General features: G+C 38.8%; 1 protein-coding gene across 3 annotated transcripts; it reads left to right on the forward strand.

The window, feature by feature from the left end:
* Positions 1-534: 534 nt before the first annotated feature.
* On the forward strand, positions 535-17419 carry LOC146693882 (von Willebrand factor A domain-containing protein 5A-like). Of its 3 annotated transcripts, XM_085429859.1 has the most exons (21): positions 536-642; positions 3519-3779; positions 5025-5072; positions 5682-5884; positions 5980-6202; positions 6333-6499; positions 6574-6688; positions 6830-6978; positions 7060-7148; positions 7246-7390; positions 8545-8624; positions 8701-8815; positions 8920-9078; positions 9164-9267; positions 11242-11462; positions 11791-11838; positions 12787-12819; positions 13414-13512; positions 14592-14737; positions 15718-15841; positions 15951-17419. In XM_085429859.1, the coding sequence occupies exons 3-21, from the start codon at positions 5030-5032 to the stop codon at positions 16028-16030; spliced, it is 2343 nt and encodes a 780-aa protein (XP_085285985.1). In that variant the 5' UTR covers positions 536-642; positions 3519-3779; positions 5025-5029; the 3' UTR covers positions 16031-17419. The 3 variants fall into 3 exon arrangements, 2 of the variants coding, with proteins under 2 accessions (XP_085285986.1, XP_085285985.1); XM_085429860.1 differs by lacking the exon at positions 3519-3779 and having other exon boundaries at positions 535-642; XR_014914824.1 differs by lacking the exons at positions 3519-3779; positions 14592-14737; positions 15718-15841; positions 15951-17419 and having other exon boundaries at positions 535-642; positions 11791-12536; positions 12787-13481.
* The last annotated feature ends 2689 nt before the right edge of the window (positions 17420-20108 follow it).

Raw genomic sequence — 20108 nt, forward strand, 5'->3', positions numbered from 1 at the left:
TGTTTTGGTTAGTCCGTCCAGTCGTAAAGGCGGTTATTGATTGAGAGTAAGTTGTGTAAGGGCGGACTAACCTCCCTTTTGTTTTGTTTTTTTGTTTAATTGTTTGTGCCACTTCCCTTTTTCTCCCAGATCACAGGCCATACATAGCACTGATTCCCAGCTGCGCTGAGACCCGAATTGTTTGCAGTGTGTGCCACGATTGCAGTGTCGCTAAGCGGGGTGTGACAGGTTGCAGTGTTGTTATTTTCGCACAGTTTGTGTGGTAAGTCTCATGTGCAGCTGGGATATCAGCAGGATGTGTTGTAAGTCCTGTCTGGAAATGACTGGGAATTATTATGTCTAACTTATGTAATAAATAAACGATCAATTTATTTCTTTGCCCCGTTTACTCATCCTTTGTCCTCGGTTACACACAGAAGGAATTCTAAAAAAAAAAAAAAAAACAATCCAAAGGAAAAATGTTTTGCAATTTGACGCTCCGCCCACCCAGTGCATATCGGTTGGTGGAAAAAACAAGGAAATGGGACGTACCCGGTAGCAGTGACTTTTTTTCAATAAAGTCTGCTGTTTGTGGCGTAAACATTGCTACAAGAACAGAGGAGTGCAGTAAACCTATCAGGATACACCCGTCTATCAATAGAGGTAAGCTTCTATTGCGCATCATTCTTCACTGGCGGCCATATTTTCATATCTCACGTGTTGATTTTACCTAATTCCATTTTTTATGAGTTTGTCGCTCAGTTCATTGTCACGTCATTGGTTGCTTTTTCAGTTTTCATTACTGCCTTTTAACAAATGTTTTCGGGTCCCAGACAAAACAGTTTCAAAACTATTCAGTGGCACAAAACTGCATAATTTTGTGTGTAGTGAAAAAGAGCTATTGCCTTAGATTCTGAAAGTGTCACGTACTAGCAGGTAGGTGCACAGTCACTCTGTCACAATAACAAAGAGATGCCATTAATTGTCTGCACAGAAAACGCCTCCGACTGGAAGTTATCAGAGCGTAGAAGACCCCGGTGTTCCTGCTTAACTGGTTTTGGTGTTTTCTGATGGCGTTTTCCAACATTTCACTGCGTGGTAACGTGATCCAGATGTTTCTAGTGGCATCTAATGCGAATCTTTGTAGATGCCAAGATTCAATTTTTGCAATGTTTCAGAGTTCTAATATGCAGATGTGGCGTTAGAAATAAACAGCAGTACTGAGAGCGCACTCAGCATTAAAATAAAATTTTAAAAAAACTCACATTGTGTGTAAAATGAGAAGAAATTTTCTGCACAAAGAAGTATTTCTTTATTTCCAAGTATTCGTGTCACTATCAAATTCTGTTCGCTATAGATTTTTAATCATCTTCACCTGATTAAATCTCTTAATGTATTGAGCAGAATCCATTAGAAGTGTCACGTGAGCAGTAAAGCGCCAGCCACCCCCTTTTTTTTTATGAGCGCGCACAGAACAACCGCGGTCAAGTGAACCATCATTTGTGCGTCGGGGTGAAACCAGCCGCCTCTTATCCTACCGTGAAGCGTTGGATATCTTCTTGTTCGCTAATCGAGACACCCACACAAACGCACAGAGGAAGTTAAGAGAAATAAAGCTCCAGGACCATTGTTTTCCCCAGTGAAGTTTTCATTTATTTTTCTTTTCACTTTCGCTGGTAATGTGCTTCATACTTCACAATTCAATGGAATCTTCAATGTGACCGCAACAACACTCAGTTTCATCTCAATCAACTGCAAAATTCCTGAGAAGTTAAAAGACAGTTACTCAAATTCAACCAGGGCTGTAACTATAGATTATTAATCTATCGATTATTCCATTGAGTAATCTGATAAGAAATACTTTGTCGTATTAATGAGAAATAATAAATATCGTAAAGAAAAAGAAAATACGTGTCTATCAAAATGAGCTGCTCACTGTTTTCTATTAGAAATTGCATTTTTCTTTTCGTTTCATCCGTCATGTTTCATTTGTCAGTCTCTTTCTCCCCCAACTAATGGCTCTGCCTCTTTGCTCATTCGGTGCGTAAACAGACTCCAGCTCCACTTTAAACTGTGCCTGCACCATCAAAAATATTTTAGTTATTTATCCGCCATTTTTCAATTGGTCTTAACCTTTTGATCAGGACTGTGACATATTCAAAAATTGGCACACATGTAGCGGAGTAACCCAGAGGAGTAATCAACTGAGGATTTCATGTCAACTATCAAGGATGCTTTTAATTAATTTTTATGTGATGTTATATTTGATTGGATATGTTGAATTAGACCAGAAATGTCCGTTAAATTTCTCCAGAATTATGCAGTGGAATGAGGGAAAAAAAAAAAACCTGCACACGTGAGTGTTCAAGAAGAAAAATCCAATTTCATTTAACTGTCATGTATAATTTTAAATACATTTTTAACATGATGTTGACACATTGCTTTGAAATGTTTTTTCAGTTGAGTAGTTGTCCTTTAATTTCTTGGGTGTTTAAGCAGTTTAAGATCCAACTTCTAGAGTAAGTGAACCAAAGTAGAAATATGTTGAAAGTATCATGTCAACTGTGAAGGATGGCTTTTAATGAATTTTGGAATATGATGGAATAATTGCGTGATTGTGTTGAATTTTACTTGCCCTCTAACTTCTCAGAAATTTTGTTGACTAAACCAAAACAACGCAGGGCCGACATTGACTGAGAAAAAGAAGGCATCGTGTTTGTCATGTAAAAACGTATTAGTCTAACTATTAAATCCAGTGTTTTCAGGCAGAAACGTGTGAAACCTGTACTTCCAAAGTCTTATTATGTTGTCATGTGACTCTGCTGGTTTTCGAGCAGCTAGTCTGCTCTGCTCCTGGTGAATTTCTGATCATTCTTGAAATGATCTGGTGTTGTTTATAAACTGAACTTTTCCCACAATTTGAGGCATTCAGAAAATACTGGTTGAGGCTATGTGGATGAATATTCAAACAGGCCAAACAGGACAGTTTCCTGGACTTTTAGAACCGAGAACAAAGCACTGATGCTCACACAATATCAGTGTGAAAAACTGGTGAAGAAAATATGGTACATTGTTCCAGGATGCATAGAGGAGGTATTTCCTGCATGTCTTACCAGGAGGACGTCTTAGGGCTAACCCCACAGATGCTGGACAGATTGCATTTCTGGGTTGGATGGTTGTGTCATAAATACAACATAAATAATATGTATTTGATATTCTTGAAAACTCACTTTGTGTTCAGATGATAGTAAATAAGCTTTTGAGTAAACTACATTGAATAAAAGTGCAAGTAACAGAAAAATAAACATTTTTGTTTTACAATGAATTAACATGTTTTTATAACTTTGCAAAATGAATGATATTTTGTACATTATGTGTAACATCAGATTTCTGTATGCTTGCATGACAACCTTAGGGTAGTAATATAGATGCTTTCACAATGATTTATATGTATATGATGTGATTCCATAAGCAAAGTCTGTGTGGCTACAATTAACCATTAAATCTGAGATATTCATGCTGTTTTTAAACTCGGTGAGGTCGATCACAGGAAGAAGATAACAAGAGTGAAAGTAATGGTTGGTTCCAACTTGGATTTTTGAGAGGAGGTCCTGCTGTCGTTGTTTGTTATTGTCATCAGAGGAACACAAAAAAAATAAAAAAAAATCTGCAACCTTCCCTGTGGTCAACAACAGACACACATTTTGCCCCTATCATGGACTAAACCAATCAGAGATAGTCAGGGGCGGGACCTCTCTGATTGGCCGTGGTCCAGTTGAAAGTGCAGGTGGAAGTGGGAGGTGAGTAGCTTGAATAAAGCGATATTATTCATTAAATCCTGAATAGACTTTTAAATATAACTGTGTTTGGCCAGAAACGCCAGATTCTCAGATTAAAGCTCACAAAACCATTTCAACAACAACCAAACAGCAAATGAGAGCAGGTACACGGACTCCACACAAAGACGTAAACACAGAACGGACCATCAGAATCAACTTTGTCTTTCTCGGGCGGCCCTTAGACGGACACGCTGTCGGAGCTTAGCGATTCTGATGCGTCCGGTCCGTGCTGTGATTACGTCTTTTTGCGCTGATTCTGAGCTGCAGGTTTTGTCTCTCTCCAACCAAAATTCACCGAGCCAGCAGCAAAAGAAGCAGCAAACTGCGCTTCACATTTGATCAATGTCGTCATGAATTTTGCTGTTTTGCTTCCACGACTATTAAAATCACACTTCATGCACAGCTATCTCTCTTTACTTCAAGAAAAGTTTTATTCATTCGCTTATTGCCCACCAGTCTACCGTTGTTTACAGCGGTAGACTGGTGTCTTTTTCTTTTTTTCACTTAAATGACCTCGGACAAGAAAGCCAATTTTTTTCTGTTGTTCAATACTGAAGAAATTTAAACTTTATATGCAGAACATTGTAGAATATTTTTAAGGTTATCTACTATAAAAAGCCAGACCAGGAAAATCTCCTTCATGTTTTTCTGTGTTTTATTCTCAGTTACTTTCACACAAAGGCATCTGCTGTGATGTTTACAATTCTGATGAAGTCAGTACTGATAAATGATCAGAATTATAATATTTCTGACTGTCTGAGGCTAAGTTGAATCGAATCGGGACTTTGAAAACCGGAATCGAATGGATTATAGAAATCAGTGATGATACCCAGCCCTTGTGAGCAGCCTAGGCACGACAGAAGTGGATGTAGCTGTAATAGGAAAAGAACTATTGCTAACTTTTCTGTTAAGTTAAGGCCTGATCCTTCTGAAATTCATAGCCAGTGCTCTGACACGGTGTCATCAATCTTTGAATGCTGAAAAAGCACAGTGTATCCAGAAAAACACATTATATTGTATAAATTATTATAAAATTTGTGTGCGCCTAACTTTTGTGCCGGTACGCCTAACTTTTTAAAGTTAGGCGTACCGGTACGCCCATGGCAAAAAGTTAGTCTAGAGCCCTGTAGCTAAAGAATGTCTGAAATGTAGAGCACCTATGAATGTTATTTCAACACTAAGTCCTCAGATGTTTCTGTTTCACAGGTACAATGATGAACCGCTGTGGTCTGCTAACTCTCCAGAAGGAACCAGGTACTGACAGAAAGTAAAGGGGCTTCTGTTTACTCTCCAGCCTCTTTTCATTCATCTAAAATTCAAATGTAATGACTTTTTTATTTGTAGTGGCTCATAATAATAAATGATTATTTCCCCATGACTGAGACAATACTCAACAAACCCATTTCAATAGCTGGATGGTCATTTGCTCTTTAGGTTATCAACATGAAAATTGCATTGAGGTTCATGGCCATTTTCACCTTCTGCTGACCAAAGTATACATAAGAAAATGTTGTGCTTCTCCCACACCCACTGGTGAAAAGTTCTGGATGGCATCAAGCTTACTCTGTGAAGTTGATCATATGCATCTTGGACAGTAGTGTACTGCTGCATATGGCTACGATTAATGCAGAGTATATCCTTGTGATACAAAAGCACAGAAGAAAAATGATGGATACAAGAAACAGCCAAAAATAAATAAATGAATAATAATATAAATAAATTTTGCAACACTGTTGGACAGTCATGTTTAAGTACCAGCTTGGTTTAATGGCTAACTTTTGTGTGGCTGAAATGTAACACAAGAAACAACCATTTTTAAAACGTGTATGGTTTATGTATTTATGATTGTTCTGTTTCTTTTAGTTCCTCTGAAGAGCATTGAGGTGGAGCTGGAGGTGAGGAACCATGTGGCTACAGTGGTCTCCACCCTGAACTACGAGAATAAGGAGGACAAACCATTAGAGGCTGTTTTTGTCTTCCCTCTGCCTGGAGATGCTGCTGTCTGTCATTTCAGTGCTAAGATCGGACAGACACAGATTGTAGCTGAGGTGAAGGAGAAACAGAAGGTGAGCTGGACAGTAAATATAACCTGATTATAAGTAAGATTCAAAATAACAATAAACACAGTGAATGTCACTGACATGTGTCACCTGTCCTTCAGGCTCGTGAGGAGTATGATGATGCTCTGAGCTCTGGTCAGCAGGCCTTCCTATTGGAGGAGAGCGATCAGAGTCCAGATATATTCTCTCTGAGTGTGGGCAGTCTGCCTCCAGGAGAGAGCGCCTCCATCAGGTTGGAGTACGTGACTGAGCTGGCTGTGCAGGCTGATGATGGTCTGAGGTTCTGTCTGCCTGCTGTGCTCAACCCTCGATACCAGCCTCAGGGTAGGAAAATCATCCAACACTTATTAATTTAGTTAAATATTTATCACAAAACAATCATGCTTGTAACAAGCATGAGTCCCAGTAAAAATGTACCACAGTGATTTGCAACTATCTCTAATGTCAAGTACAGGTAGTGAAGGTGCAGGAGTCCAGGTGACTTCTGTTCCAGCCTCTCTGGTGCCCTACAGTCTGTCTTTCTCTGCCCGAGTGTCCTCTCCTCATCCAATCTCTAAAGTAGAGTCCAACTGTTCCCTGGACCCTCTCCAGTACCTCAACACTGATCAAACCCAGGCCACGGTAGGTAGAGTGCTGCTGTGTCTGCTCTGTACTTATAACTGAGAACTAAATATGAATGTGTTTGTGGTGTGCAGGTCAAGCTGGCTGCAGGACACAAGTTTGACAGAGATGTTGAACTGCTGATTTATTACAAAGACGCCCACCAGCCCACTGCTGTGGTGGAGGCAGGACAGGCTTCTGCTGAGCCGGGTGAGTGAAAATGAGATTTGCTGTTTTGAAATTTAAAAAAAAAAAAATCATTATCCGTCTTCTTTAACTCAGTAGTTAAAGATGTTGGAGTAAACAGCAAAAACAATTTTTGGTTATTTTTCTGTCCGTAATGTTTTTCAGGCTCTCTGATGGGTGATCCAGTGGTGATGGTGAGTCTGTACCCTGAGTTCTCCCAGTCTGTGATGTCTTCAGTGGCTTCATGTGGAGAGTTTGTGTTCTTAATGGATCGATCTGGAAGTATGAGTAATACTCGGATCCGCAGTGCCAAGGTATCTGTTCTTACAGTCATAAATTTTTTATAGTGTTCCTCTCACACAGTGGACTCACCATCTTTTCCCTGTTCTCTTAAGGATACTCTACTGCTCCTGTTGAAGAGCTTACCAATGGGATGCTATTTTAACATCTATGGTTTTGGGTCCAGATATGAACACATCTTCCCGTAAGGCTCAGATCTGTCAGCCCAACACAATTATTCCTTTCATGTTTTTGTGTCTTTTGTGTTACATGCGTGTGTATTGGTGTCTGTGTGATGGCAGTAAGAGTGTGGAGTACACTCAGCAGACCATGGAAGAGGCCCTGAAGAGCGTTGAGCAGATCCAGGCTAATCTTGGAGGAACAGCGATCCTGGAGCCCCTCAAACATATTTACAGTCAGCCTTGCATTCCCAGTCAGCCTAGACAGGTAACGCACACACTGGCTTGGATCAGTTTCCTCAAGACTTCCTTGAAACTTAACCTTACTTACCGCTTGCCTAACTCTGACGTTAATAAAAGGATTGCGAGGACTGCACAGTGTCTCGTCTTCTGGTTTTACTATACTGGCAGTTAAGTTCTGTTTTTCTGACTATTTATCTTTTTTCTCTTGTTTTTTTCTTTTTGTTTTCGTCTCGCCTAACTGCTTCTTCTTTCCAGGCCTGGAAGTATTGTGATTCTTGCGTGCGTTTTCCTTTCCTTTCTCTCCTAATTCTTTTAAAGAGCCTCCTTCAGCTGTGTTAGCACTGAGGGGCTGCATTTCCCTTCCCAAGTGGGACATTTTGTTTTCTTAGGATTTCTTCATCTACAAGCACTGATTTGTCCGGCGCCTGGACATTTCTTTTCTAGCCACTGCTCGTCAGCAGTGAGTTTGGTGGGCTGATTCCCCATTGTCACAGAACTGCAGAGCCTTCTCTGGTACACTTGACTCGGGGGTGGTGGCTGACACGCCCTTCTACTCCGCGCGATTCACGGAGCGGTGTCAGTTTTATGAGGCGGAACTCAACCTTTCCCCTTTGTCACCAGTACGTGGGCTTTTGCAGGATACACAAAGATGGAAGTAGTTCAGCAGTTTATTTGTGCTGTAAAATCAACTTACTTCCAAAACACATATAGACATAGACATTCACTCGTTTTTATAATTTGTCACAAAGTACTTTCAGCTACTTCTGAAACCAGTCTAAATTTAGTTCCTTTCGGCGAACTCAACCTATTTCACGTGTTTATTTCTTTAGACCCTTGCGGCGGGTTAGACCTACTGCGTTCTTTATTTATACAAGCTTGTGTGTGTACAAAGGTAACAAAGTTATTCCGGGAACTCAGAGCTGAGGTTCCTCTTCTCTAAGTCTGTTCTCAGAAAACAGGAAGCGGTTAGTTGCTAAATAAGTTTATCACACAAGAGTTTATGTGAAAAGTCATGTAGACATGTGGATTGCTTAGTGATCCATAAAATCCAGCATATTTCATGTAGCTGGATACACTATGTACAATTTTCCTTTGACAGAAACCTAACTCAGCTCTCAGAACAAGCTGTGTGTTTCTGGGTCTGATGTTATGTCTTCATGTGCCAACTCTCCTCTCTAGCTGTTTGTCTTTACTGATGGAGAGGTGGGAAACACCAAAGAAGTGATAGATCTGGTGAAGAGGAACTCAGATTCCCACAGGTGAAACCACAAACCCACAACTATATCTACACAATACATGTCCTCTGTGTACTTAAAGAAAACTGTTGTATTGCAGGTGTTTCTCTTTTGGGATTGGGGAAGGGGCCAGTTCTGCTCTCATCAATGGGATGGCAAAGGAAGGAGGAGGTCATGCTCAGTTCATCACAGGGACTGACAGGATGCAAGCAAAAGTAAGACATGAAACACAATTAGAAGTCACATTAAAGATTGCAGCAGATACATATTTGTTATATGTATAGGATGTATATTTGGAGAGTTTTTCTTTATTTTTCAGGTGATGCAGTCGCTGCGATTTGCTTTGCAGCCGACTGTGGTCGACTTCTCAGTCACATGGGATTTACCAAAGGAAGTGTCTGTCACTGTCCTCTCTCCACCAATCACTGCACTTTTCCAGGGTCAAAGGTCACTGATTTATGCCCAGCTTACTGGACAGGTAAGAGCAGCATCTTCTCGTTTTGTTGTTTAGATATTTGATGACAGTAATTAACGTGACTTCTGACCCTGTGATGCTGTGTCAGTGCTCAGAGGCAGCAGAGGGCTGTGTGACGGTGAAGTACAGCCTGGCAGGTCATCCCTCTGAGAACCAGCTGCACTTCAGTCTCAGACCTGCAGAGGACACTGGGTAAAACAAAGTTTAATAACAACAGCACCCTTTTGGTTTGGTTTACTTTATTTAAGATGCACAAACATATTACTGTGCATATCTTTGATATTTTTATGACCTGGTTTTACCACATCCTTTTTTTCCATCTATACATCATTAGAAACAATGATGAATTACAGTGTATTTCTATGTTTGATATTCTGACAATAGGGTTTACTCATTTAATATTCCAGTTGCAGCCATGGCTGGACTGGGACAAAAAATCGGCCCGGGCATTTTGACTAGAGACAAGCCCACCAGGATAAAGATTGAAAATGTGATGTCATTCAGGGGTAAAACCGCAAAGGATTCTGGGAACTTGTGGCAAGAGGTACTAGCGCACGCAGGCTTTCAATTGAACTCAGTTACACAGCGATAAAAAGAAACCCAAAAAATGGAAAGAAGCTGTTGTATTATTAACTGCAATAGCCGGTCGCATGACAGCCACGGGAAGCCGACGGGTAAAGAGATTGTTTTTTGCTTTTTATCGGATTACGTCGTTGAAGAGAAATTTTTTAAGCCATGTTTCCGAAGTAAGAGCCGACGGATGGTCTGGATATACCAAATATAACGTCTCAGAACACTCCAGCTCACATGTTAGTCTGCTCCAAGCATTCCCACAAAGGTCAGAGTTTTGTAGTCGTTAATGCGTCATTTTTCTTAACATAATTGGTGATATAGGTTACAAGCAAGTCTGGCGCTGAACAGAAATTGTCGTGCTATGCTCCTTTATTTATTGTGCATAAATAGTGAATTGTCCATCCATCTTCATCCATCTTCATCCGCTTTATCCGAGGCCGGGTCGCGGAGGCAGCAGCCTAAGCAAAGAGGCCCAGACCTCCCTCTCCCCAGCCACCTCCTCCAGCTTATCCGGGGGAATGCCAAGGCGTTCCCAGGCCAGCCGAGAGATATAATCTCTCCAGCGTGTCCTGGGTCTGCCCCGGGGCCTCCTCCCGGTGGGACATGCCTGGAACACCTCACCCAGGAGGCGCCCAGGGGGCATCCTTGTCAGATGCCCGAACCACCTCAGCTGGCTCCTTTCACACAATATTGCGTTTCGCTTCTGTTATTATGGTACATTGACAAAAACATATACTTTTATTCACAAGATAAAACAGTTGTTTTGTATCACTAATTGTCCGGTGCGATTACAACATACAATATTATTGTCACTGCTACATTTCTGTGATGCTACCAGAAATTATTTCCACTACTAATTAATTACCGTTGAGCTCAAAGGTCCTATTAATAAATGGTTAACGAATGTGTGTTTATGACGACGATTTGTGAGACTGGTAAACTTACCTTTGTTCTTACGATGGTCCTTTCGTTCTACACGGTGCATTTCAAGGTCCTGCACCCATCCGTCGGTAAACTGTACCTGGGCTTGTTGCAGTGACCTGAAGTTACTAAACTTCATGAGTGTATGCGCTCACTCCAAGAACCGTATAATTATAAATCTGAGCGTGGTGAAAGTTGGGCAGCACGCTAACGTCTTTTGTCCATTCTGTGTGCTCGTAAGGGTCTGACCCTTTCACTCCTTTGATTTTTTCCTCGTATCTTTTCTTTGACTTTTCATCAAGTCTGTCTTTGTACGGACCGGCATTGTTCTCCTTTTGTTTTGTACATTCCTTTTTTGTGCGGCAAAGAAAACCTTAACAGTAAACACTTTATAATGTTTAAGAACTAAACTTGATTAACTAAAGTTCATGAATGCATGCATGCATTTCAATGTATGTATGTTTGTATCCTTGAATATATTGGATCACTCTACTGTCTTCAGATAAACTTGGTATGTTATCATTGTGATTCTTTACCAAAGTGGTGGATTAAACTTCACCTCTGTAGGACCCTGAAGAGGATGCAGTGGTATAGACAAAGTTACTGATAAGTTAATCTAGTAAAATGATAGACATTAGAACAGAAGATGTTTTTTTTGTGTCATGTCTGCAGATTAACAGTCCACAGGTTGGGTGCTCGTACTCTGATTCGCTCACTGGAGTTGGAGGAGAGAGAGAGTAGAGGACAGCAAGATGGAGAAGTGAAGAAAAAGTTGGTGCGGCTCAGTGTCCAATCAGGAGTGAGCAGTTCTTTCACTGCCTTCATTGCTGTCAACAAAGACAACAGCAGGGTGATCCAAGGACCTCTTGTGCGCAGAAATATTCCGACACCCAGTGAGTTTATTTTAAATCCCCAAACTAAAACTCTGTGAGCCACAGCTCTGAAGATAAAGATGGCTGAACTTCAATGAGGTGAATGTAATGACTGCTTTAATTGCAGAATAATAGAGTTAATTCTAAATCCTAAAAAACTTAACTTAAAAACAAAGTAGTTAGGTAGTAGTTGCTTGTTTTCCAAAGTGATCTCCAAAGATCAGAAACTAGCAAGAAGTAAAAACCTGAATGAAAGTACAACAAACAATTTTTGCATTTCTTCCTGTCCAATCCAGACCTCATACCCTCACTCTTTTTTTTTTTTTTTTTTTTTTTTTTTATCTTAAAGTGACACTAAGATTTGGATCAGTATTGCATGGTCATCCTATAAGAAGAGGTAAGTACAAAGCAGAGTTATTGGCGTTGGAAGGTACGTGTGTGCATGGACGTTTGCTGCATCCCTGAGATTTAATGTATACCTGCAGCTGAGTGAATGAAAGCAGGGCAGTGATAATGTTAAGAGCAGAGAGACATGGCAGTATCCCCGTATTTTTAAAAAATAGCAATCAGAAGATTTTAGTTTTGAGTATGAAGAGTATTAGAGGAATTATACATTTGTTACTACAAAAGCAAAAACTAATTGTCACACACAACCTGAAGACAAAGGCGGATGAACATGAATAAAAGTACTTCAATGATAACTTGGAGCAGAACATTAGAACCAGTTTAGAGGTTCCTGAAGTCAGAATCCAAAAACATGCCAGTTAAAGCAAAATGTGGCTTGTTTTCTTCAAAGGGTTTGTTACAAAGAATCAAAAATACTGATAGGAAGAAACTAAACACAGAAGAACAATGAATAATTAAACAATCTGACAAATCAAGCATGGTGATCAAGCTTTGTAAATACTGCAGGGACCATGGAGGTAGGTGAGCAAGCATCCGGACTGACCACATGAAGATCCCATACATTTAATCAGTGTTTAAATCAATGACATGAAAAACGCCCTTTGAAAAAATTCTTATAAAAGATTTTAATCTCATTTTTTAACATCCTGGTTGGCTCCTGCAGGGCAATGTGTTCAATACCAGATACGTGTAAGTAAAAGCTGAATGTCAGTGTAACACACATCTGCACATCAGTGCATTTCTAAAAATAAATGTTTTCTGTTTTACTCTGTTTAACTTGAAAATTTTAAATATGAAATGCTCTATGGACAGCATCAGCAGTATTTGCTATCATAGTCATTGTATTGGGCTGTTTATAATGTCTGTACTTTATTTGTTCTTTTTCATTTACTATTATGAAATTGCTGATTCCATGTTTTTCATCTTGATTTCATGGTAGATGGAAAGAAAAACGGTAATCCGCGGCGTGGGGGTAAGTAAAGAGTGAATGACAGAACACCACACATCTGCGCAGTAAAATCACAATCCAGTAATTGTTTTTATTTCTTAATAAAAACCTGAAATCGTTCCCTGCATGACTGTAAGTACAAGCTGAATGGAAGTTTAAGACAAGCTATCTAAAGTTCTAAAATGAAATGTGGGATGGGTAACTGGTCAAAACAAGTTAAAGGATTTGAAATGTCTCATTTTTATCTACATTTTAATACAGAGTTCATCTTCCGTCCGTGATTCCACCTGTGTGAAAGTCATTTTCTTATTTAGTCATATTTTAAATGTTAAATTGTTATGTCAAATTTAAGATTGTGTTAAAACTGTGATTTCAAATCTGAAACTTGTATTTTTATTTTATTTAACCAGGAATGTCCCGTTGAGATCAAAAACCTCTTTTTCAAGGGAGTCCTGGCCAAGAGGCAGCACATTTCCAAACAAATACATACGAACAAACAAAGTTAAACAATTACACAAAACAATTACACATTATTGAGGCAGTCTGTAGGCCTTTGAGTTTAGTTTTAAAAACATTTAAAGACAACAGTTCAGTCAATTTCCAGTCTTTCTGTAACAGGTTACCTGAAAAAGGCGCGCAGTGGACAAAGGCTTTCTTACCCAACTCTGTGCGGACAAGGGGAACAGACAGCAGCAGCTGATCATTTGAACGCAAGGAGTAAGAACCACTATTTGTCCTTGTGACCAAAGTACAAATATAAGGAGGCAGCAATCCAAGCATAGCTTTATAAATAAAAGTGTACCAATGCCCCTGTCTTCTAATGGCCAAAGAAGGCCATTTTACTCTTAAGTACAAGTCACAGTGATGGGTCAGATATCTACAGTTGGTAATAAACCTCAAGGAAGCATGATACATCCTGTCCAACATTAGAAGACATGAAGAAGAAGCGTTCATATACAGAATGTCACCATAATCTAACACAGATAAAAAGGTTGCAGTGACAAGATGTTTTTTTTTTTACTGCAAAAGAAAAGCACTGTTTATTACGGAAGAAAAAACGAAGTTTAAGTCTCAGTTTCTTTACAAGTCTCTCTATATGTGGTTTGTATTTCCAGCTGCCATGTCTTTGTGGGATTTAGAGAGGATTTAGATCATATGTGTACACGTGGGCCGTAGGAGGTGTTAATGTGTCACTTTATAGTTTGGAACTTTTCAGTTTTTTCTGTAGAAAAGAGTAAAAACTATGAAAGTCCCTTTAAGTCCAATTAATGACAAATTCTTCAGCAAATGTCTTGACCCAACTTTTAAACAATATTTGAACAAATTCAAATATAATATTTTAAATATACTGTTTTTATGTAAACATCATGGTGATGAATGCCTACCTTACAGTAAAATCTATGTTGGGTACGAAAAAAGCTGACTGTAAGCTCCAAAAAATATTTGTTCTATAAATATGGCTCATATAATACCCACAGAGGAAATTATATGATCCTCAGTATGTGTGTGCGTCATCTCAAATCTACTTGCTGTTTACATTCAGAAGCTATTGTTTGATAAAAACATTAATAATATCAACCTATTTGTGGTATACACATTGAAAAAAATAAAGCTATCTTTTTTTTCTTTCCAGTTTTAGTCTTTCTTCAGTTTCTGTTTAAAACCCTTAATTTGCTGTGTGGAAGCCTTATGTACACTGTTTGTTACATTTTTACTTTCCTCTGTCATGTAGAATTGTGTTTTCTTATCTATCACCATATTGAGGTCTGGTTTTTGTTTAATCTTTGATTTTCCAGTTGTGTTGCCCAAGCAACTACCCAGAGACCCTTTCATGCACTTAGTCTCCCTCCAGAAGGCGTCTGGTTCCTGGCTGCTTGATCCAGATCTGGCTACTGCACTGGGAAAGACCAGTGAGCAGGTGGAAAAGATCAAACCCAGAACGGTGGGCCGAATTTTGCTGACTAATCATTTTTGTCATAATTTTCATCAATAACCTTTGTGAGGGAAAAACAGAACACAATAAAAACGAACGCAGGAAGACAAAAACTTGAAATGTATTAACAGTTTCACTGACGAATAAAAACGAGATGAAAATTTTCTAGAGAGACGAAATCCAATCAGAACTTAAGTTGTGTAGGAAGGTGAGACGAATTTGGAAGTGATAAAATCAGAAGGAATCTCCTTGTTAGATTAGTTAGACACCCACAATTTGATCTGCCACCGACAAGCAGGAGGAAACTCCCATGCTCCCTGTTTATCATCAAAACATGATAAAAGTTAAAAACTCGGAAGGAAAAGAAGACCTGGACAGGTTTTGCATGTGATATCAAAGAAAATAAGATGCTTTGTAAACCATTTGGAGCATCTCTTACCAGCAAAAACACATCAAAGCTTTACACTTTACATTAGATTTTAATCAGCTGAATAAACTACATCTACTATAATCTTATAATATTTAGCTGACCACATCTGAATTTAGACGGCTAAATTATAAATAAAAATAAATGTTTAGTAAAACAACTGACTAAAACTAAATCAACATTTTCTCTCAAAGTTAACACTGGCTGTCAATTTACGTAATAACACAAAATGATAATATGAGATTTAAAACAAAATTGATTGGATAATTTGATCAAAAAAACATAGGATGCAATTAAAAACATGGGAGTACAATATAACAAACATAACAAAAAGAAGTAAACTAAATGTAGCCCCTGCCTTGCTGCATGAAAACAAATCTGTAAATATTAGAGGATAAAATATTGGTTGTAATGACTCCTAACTATCCACGGAGCTGCACTGCAGAGTGTTTTCTCATCAGTCAGAACTTCTACTGAACATTTCAGTGCCTTATTTTACTTTATGTTAGCAAAGTTGTAGAAAGTGAGATCATGATTTTCATGTGTTCATTTGATGAATTAGGCCAACAGTGAAGTGTGGGCCACCATTCTGGCTCTGGTCTGGCTTCATGCTTTCAAGGTGGATGCAAAGGATGAGTGGGAGTTTCTGGCTATGAAGGCTGCCTCATGGATCCATGCTCAAAATGGTAGAAACAATGATAATATCAAATCAAGTATTCTTTTAAACACTGTTTGAAACCACAAAAAAAATCTGCCCTCACCTTATTCATATAATAACTTACGTTTACATTTTAGCGCCATGTGTGTCAGAGTGTGTGGAATCTGGAAATGTCCTGTTGGGTTGCAGCATAAAGAAAGAAGATCTGGGACTCTAGGTTTTCTCGAAGTGGATTCACCTTCAGGATTGGCAAATCATGCCATATGGCTTTTAATTCATTATTGTGCTATTTACCCTACTGTAATTGTTATGTAATCAGAATCGTTTCAAAAAACAAGCAGTTATCATGGCAACTCATTTAAATTGTATGTTTTTATTCCTGTTTTCCATCACCATATGGTGATGTTGTTCATAATTTGTTACTTTTTACTTGTTTTTATACATTCCACTTCATGTTGTTCTTCTGAAAAAGGTTCTAATTCAAAATGCTTGTGTTACAGTCCCAAATCAAAGTTAACTTTTTATGCCTCTAGACAAAGTCCTAATTTTATCTTATAGTGGAGTGAATGTTTTATTTACAGGATTTGTCATAGTTTGTAATCAGGTTTATCTGTCTGCTTAATGTTTAGATAGAAATGCTATGAAATCTAATGCAACTCAATAAATATATATATATTTCTATAATCTGACAGACTACTAAATGTTTGGGAAAAATTGTGTATGCTGAATAATAAAAGGTATGCACATTAACATTTTAGCACTTAAGCCATATTGTATAGTACAGGCAATATACCCAATTGCCCAGGTCCTCATCTACAAGGAACTAGCACAGTCAGTCTGTGATTCATAGTGTAAACACTGTTACAAGAACAGGGACCTGCAGTAAAACTGTCCAGATAATCTTTCTGGCCCTGCAGGCCAAAAGTACAGAATCTTTTCAGTAAAGTTTTAATAAATGGAGCTAATGGATTGAGCTAATGTTTGCCATGTCCTAGGATAAAGTGTCACATAGTATTGGGTGGGTGCACAGTCACTAATTTACAAGAAGAAATACTGTGAAAAAAATTTTTATAGTAAAGTTTGAACATGTGCAATGTTTGCAGTGAAACTTTAGTTTTCAATAAACTACACACACACACACACACACACACACACACACACACACTATTTCTTTGCACATTCACATCTGCAGCAATGTTTGAACACGAATAGCTCAAAGACCACTAAAGATAATAGCCAGACATTTTCAATGTTCTTTCTTACAAGCCAAACGAGCCTCGCTTGTGAGTTTGTGGTTTCTGCGTAGACTGTGTGGTTGTTGTATTTTTTTTTTAATCTAACTTCAGCAATAAAGCCACTTTTGATTTTTACATCTTGTTTTCAAAGTGGCTTAACCTTCAGGGCTAGTCAACAGAAGCAGATCTAATTACACCATACTGCCTTCAATTCGCTGTTGTATTATATACCCTGTTATGAGTGCTATATAATCAGAATTTATTGGAATTTTCTTTTGAACAATTTCTACATCTGGGCCAACTAAATGTTTATAGGGGTATTTATGCTGATTAATGAAAGATATATACAGTAAAAATTAATTCTCTTTTTATTGCTTGTTGACTTTATTATATTTTTGATGTTGGTGTTCTGCATTGTTTACTGTTATTGTATTTTTATTTTTAGTATATATATTGATAAGTAAGAAAAGGAATCAGTGATGTTTCATCAGTGTACATGGGAGAAGTAGTTTCAATACCGTTGGCTGTCTAGTGGACTGACGATGCAAGACCACTAAGATCAGTGATATGCTCAGACTCAAGTTCATCATTCGTTAGTTTGCAAGACAGTCACTCAGATTGCAGACCTGACATTCTGATAGAGATTCAGCAAACATTATATAGAATTACTATGATGGGGCTTATGGTCAACCTCATATGGTTACCAGCGCATCATAGAGTTAAGGGAAATGATTATGGCAGACAGAACAGCAAAGGAAGCTGCAAAGAGACCATTATGGATATGGAAATCAGTGTTAGTAGGACAGCAATCAAGAGTAGAATATGGCACAAAATAAAAGAAAGGTGGCAAAGGCAATGGGAGGAAGAGAGGTAAGGGAGATGGTTTTATAAAATACAAAGGGAAATAAAAAAAATGAGAAGCACAGGGAGGAACAGGAGAGAGGAGACAGTTATCTCTCGATACTACACACCAGTTGGTCGCGATAATGCACCATTTTGCTGTTTGCCAGCCGCCACTAAACAGTATAAAGAGGAAGAAAAAGAAAACGAAACCTGTCAGGATACACACGTCTGTTTTCTACAGTCATTGTCCATTGAAGTAAGCCTCTATTACACATCATTCTTCACTAGCGGTCTCCAGCGCCACACTTTCATATCTCACAGGTTTATCTTAACCATTCCGTTCTTTATGAGTTAGTTCATTCCTAATGTCACATCATCGGTTTTTATTTCCGGATTCATTATTGTCTTTTTTAAAAAATGTTTTCGGATCACAGTCAAAAACACACAGTATAACCTATGCAGTTTCACAAAACGGAGCGTTTTCCAATGTGTATAATAATCCGTGACAACATAATCCAGATGCTTCTGGTCGCAGAGTCGCCATATTAATGCGAATCTTTGTAGAAGCGAAGGCTCAATTTTAGTAGACGTGTGTCAAGTCATTAAAATTATGTTTAGACGATTTAAATGTTTAATGAGACGTCACGTTGGGAGTAAACAGCAGCACTGAGAGCGCACTCCGAGTTTTCTGCAACAGCAAATGTTTTCTTATTTCCAGCGGTGCTCTTTTTACTATGATATACTGTTTGTTTGTTTTTTTATAGATTTTTAATTGCCGTTTTATTATCATCACCTGATAAAGTCTCTGACTGGATTGCGCTGTACGCGTAAGAAGCGTCACGTGACTAGTTAAACGCCCTTTCTATCGCGAGTGCTCGCAGACCCTCGTGCGGAAAGACTGACTTAAAAAAAAAAGTTAACAGGTATCATGAATGTAGTTATTATCTCCAACGAGGGTTTTAGATGTTTTTCTTGTCCAGTTTGTGAAAAGAAAGGAGTGTTGTGTTGAACTTCGTATCTGTTCCTGGAGACACAGCAACGCACGACACAGACCAAACCAAACAAAAAGATGTCAAACTAAACGTAGGCTTGCCTCACAGCATGAAAGTAAACATCTGTATATCAGAAGATAAAACACAGTAACCACACACAGCAAAAATACTTTTCTCATCATCAGTTCTTGACAAAGTATTTCAGCACATTATTTTAGAGCATCACAGTTTGTGATTACATCAGGAACAGCATCCAGTGTAATAATCGGCCAAATCAAATATGCAGAGCTACACATCTTGGTGACACCTTGTGACAAGGAAGCAGCCAAAAATATTTAATACTACTGGTTGAAGAAAGTAAAATCATGTAGCGTGTTTTTATGTGTTTTATTTTATTGTCTTTGATTTGTTCAATTAGGCCAACAGTGACGTGTGGGCATAGCTGGACTGGCCATCGGGCATACCGGGCATTTGCCCGGTGGGCCGCTGGCGATTTTTTTGTTTTTATGGGCCGATGGATTTTTTTTTTAGGAAGGGTATATATAATGAAAGGTGTTGGATTGGGTAATTGGTCATGATCGACTCTGGGCTGGACCAATTACAGCCGAGGAGACGGATTTACCCTCCCCCTTGTTTAGCAATCACGTGATTTTCGCGCATTGCATGCCGGGCACTAGTGGCAAAACAATCCAAGTACCGCATCAAATGCAAGCATTTGCAGCACCGCTAAACGTTCATTCTCCGGTTCCAATACCTTCTTGTTTTTTCTTTGCCGCACAAAAAAGGAATGTACAAAACAAAAGGAGAACAATGCCGGTCCGTACAAAGACAGACTCGACGAAAAGACAAAGAAAAGATACGAGAAAAAAATCAAAGGAGTGAAAGGGTCAGACCCTTACGAGCACACAGAGTGGACAAAAGACGTTAGCGTGCTGCCCAACTTTCACCACGCTCAGATTTATAATTATACGCTTCTTGGAGTGAGTGCATACACTCATGAAGTTTAGTAACTTCAGGCCACTGCAACAAGCCCAGGTACAGTTTACTGACGGATGGGTGCAGGACCTTGAAATGCACCGTGTAGAACGAAAGACCATCGTACGAACAAAGGTAAGTTTACCAGTCTCACAAATCGTCGTCATAAATACACATTCGTTAACAGTTTATTAATATAACCTTTGAGCTCAACGGTAATTAATTAGCAGTGGAAATAATTTCTGGTTCA

The sequence above is a fragment of the Copadichromis virginalis genome, linkage group LG14 (assembly GCF_057382275.1).
Source record: "Copadichromis virginalis isolate Kocher_CV1m ecotype Utaka linkage group LG14, C_Virginalis_male_GT1.1, whole genome shotgun sequence".
Taxonomy (NCBI): Eukaryota; Metazoa; Chordata; class Actinopteri; order Cichliformes; family Cichlidae; genus Copadichromis; species Copadichromis virginalis.

Coding starts and splice junctions, on each gene's coding strand:
- LOC146693882 (XM_085429860.1), top strand. CDS start 5,030: ATGATGAACCGCTGTGGTCTGCTAACTCTCCAGAAGGAACCAG. Junction 12,820..13,413: donor CGGTAATCCGCGGCGTGGGG/GTAAGTAAAGAG, acceptor TTTCTGTAACAG/GTTACCTGAAAAAGGCGCGC. Junction 13,513..14,591: donor TGATCATTTGAACGCAAGGA/GTAAGAACCACT, acceptor TTGATTTTCCAG/TTGTGTTGCCCAAGCAACTA.